Source organism: Plectropomus leopardus, chromosome 7 (assembly GCF_026936395.1).
Source record: "Plectropomus leopardus strain MGB_pleo_1.0 chromosome 7, ASM2693639v1, whole genome shotgun sequence".
Lineage (NCBI taxonomy): Eukaryota > Metazoa > Chordata > Actinopteri > Perciformes > Serranidae > Plectropomus > Plectropomus leopardus.
The window spans coordinates 282,501-285,000 of NC_142182.1; the positions used below are offsets into that span (position 1 = coordinate 282,501).

Genomic DNA, 2,500 nt, shown 5'->3' on the forward strand with positions numbered 1-2,500 from the left:
CACACGCCATCACGCGTCATCTCACACCACCACACGCCACCACACGCCATCACGCGTCATCCCACACCAGCACACGCCACCAAACATCACTACACACCATAATACGCCACAACACGCCACCACACGCCATCATACACCATCACACACCACCACACATCACCACACATTATGACACGCCACAATACATTACCACACGCCATTGCACGTCACCACAGACCATAACACGTCATCACACGACACCACACGTCAGTGATGGATCGTGGACGATGAGGGGGGAGTAAACAGGAAGCAGGAAGTGTCACCTGGAAGAGTCGTAGCGCTTTGACCAAACAGCCGACCTCGTTCTTCAGAGAGAACACCACCGCCGTCCTCCCATGATCCTCTGTGCCCTCTTTATCCGGAGCCTCGTTGATGGGACAGAAGGATGGACGCCTTGACTGCGTCATGACCACAACAACAACGACAACAACAACAACAAAAACAAGGACAACAACAACAAAAACAAGGACAACAACAAAAACAAGGACAACAACAACAACAAAAACAAGGACAACAACAACAACAACAAAAACAAGGACAACAACAACAACAAAAACAAGGACAACAACAACAACAACAAAAACAAGGACAACAACAACAACAAAAACAAGGACAACAACAACAACAAAAACAAGGACAACAACAACAACAACAACAAAAACAAGAACAACAACAACAACAACAAAAACAAGGACAACAACAACAACAACAACAAAAAAAGGACAACAACAACAACAAAAACAAGGACAACAACAACAACAACAAAAACAAGGACAACAACAACAACAAAAACAAGGACAACATTTAGCATTTTTTAAAAATTGGCTTTTTTAAAACAATTTTTTAAATCAACTTTTTTTTTAATCTTTTTAGCAATTTACAAAAACACACGCTAAGATCTCTTTTTATTTGGGGGATTATTTATAGAAATATTTGACAATATTTTTTCTTTAAAGATAGAAAAGCAAACGTGACATTGGCTGAATGAGACACTCTGAGAAGAGCCATGAGCTCACCGACGCTGATCTGTGAGCTCTGACGATGAAACTAAATATTGATCGAGTTATTGATAAGCATCAGCCGGCTCTTATCAGCTGCACACACACTTTCATTTCCTGTTGAGGCGTCCGTATGTGTCCATCACTGAAATATGACAGAAATGTACAAATCTCAGGATCTAAGAAATATGCAGGTTTATTTTGTAAAATAAATAAATGTGTACAGAAACAGAAAAATAATCAAAATGTATTTATTTATTTGGCAAATTATTTATTCCTTAACATTTATATTACATTCATTGTTATCCCTTCACAAACTTCAGATTATCTGGAAACTAAACATCATAAACCTTTATTTTTATTATTATTATTATTACTATTATTATTTTTAATATTATCATCATCATCATCATCATTATTATTTTTTTTTATTACATTATTATAAACATTTATGGACTGCGACAGATTTTCCTAATAAAGTGGCCACTGACTGTATTTGATATTATATTATTGATAACTGATCAGCTCTGTTTGTTTTCATATCTTAAAGAACTGAGGAGTCGAATATTTGAATCTGGAGTCACAAATAAACAAACAAAAAAATCTTCAGTAGACTCAGAAATGATCGTTTTTCGTTTGATTCAGTCGTCTTTCATTCATCTTTCATTGATGAGCCGCAGCTTTGATCAGCTTCATCAAAACCAGCAATCGCTGATTCATCTGATCACTGATTCATGTGATAACCGATCACCTGACGGGTCTATTGATCATTCATCACATGGTAATATGATGTTTATAATCTGTCAGATTCACAGTTTGACGTCCTGAAGGACAAAAATCTGCAGAAATGACAAAACACATTGATTTTCTGTCGGTCAATGAACTGATGAATCCTCTGATATTAACATTAAATATCAATAATCATCAATGATCAATAATTATGAGTACATATTAATTCAGAAGTACTGATAAGTATTAATAAGTAATTATTCCCCATTTGTGCTGTTTGTTTCAAAGTCAAAAAGAGTCCTTCACGTCATCTTATTGATCACTGATGGCTCGATCAGTTTCAGGGTGGAGCTCTTTATATTGACTTTCATCAGTGATCATTGATTGATTGGTTATTGATTATTTGTGTATCAATACTCCGATGACTCTGTGAAGCTGCAGCAACAACAGTGAAAGATTTCTGTCTGATGTTCGGACCAGAAAAAAAACTAAACGAGGCGTCCGCCGACTCAGAGGAGGAAACGGGAGCAGAGAGGAGAGAGGAGGAGGAGGAGAGGAGGAAAAAGAGAGAGGAGGAAGAGGAGAGAGGAAAAAGAGGAGAAAGAGGAGGAGGAGAGAGGAAAAAGAGAGAGGAGGAAGAGGAAGAGGAGGAGAGAGAAAAAAGTGAGAGGAAAAAGAAAGAGGAGAAGGAGGAGGAGATAGTGAAGAGAGGAGGAGAGAGAAGAGCAGGAGAG

At 37.8% G+C, this 2,500-nt stretch overlaps 1 protein-coding gene across 1 annotated transcript in view; it reads right to left on the reverse strand.

The window, feature by feature from the left end:
- Positions 1 to 2,500, reverse strand: part of tph2 (tryptophan hydroxylase 2 (tryptophan 5-monooxygenase)) — a 12,689-nt gene that overhangs the window by 8,739 nt on the left and 1,450 nt on the right. The window contains exon 2 of the mRNA XM_088079477.1: positions 303 to 437. Coding sequence (XP_087935603.1) covers positions 303 to 437 — 135 coding nt within the window. The remainder of the gene's footprint in view (positions 1 to 302; positions 438 to 2,500) is intronic.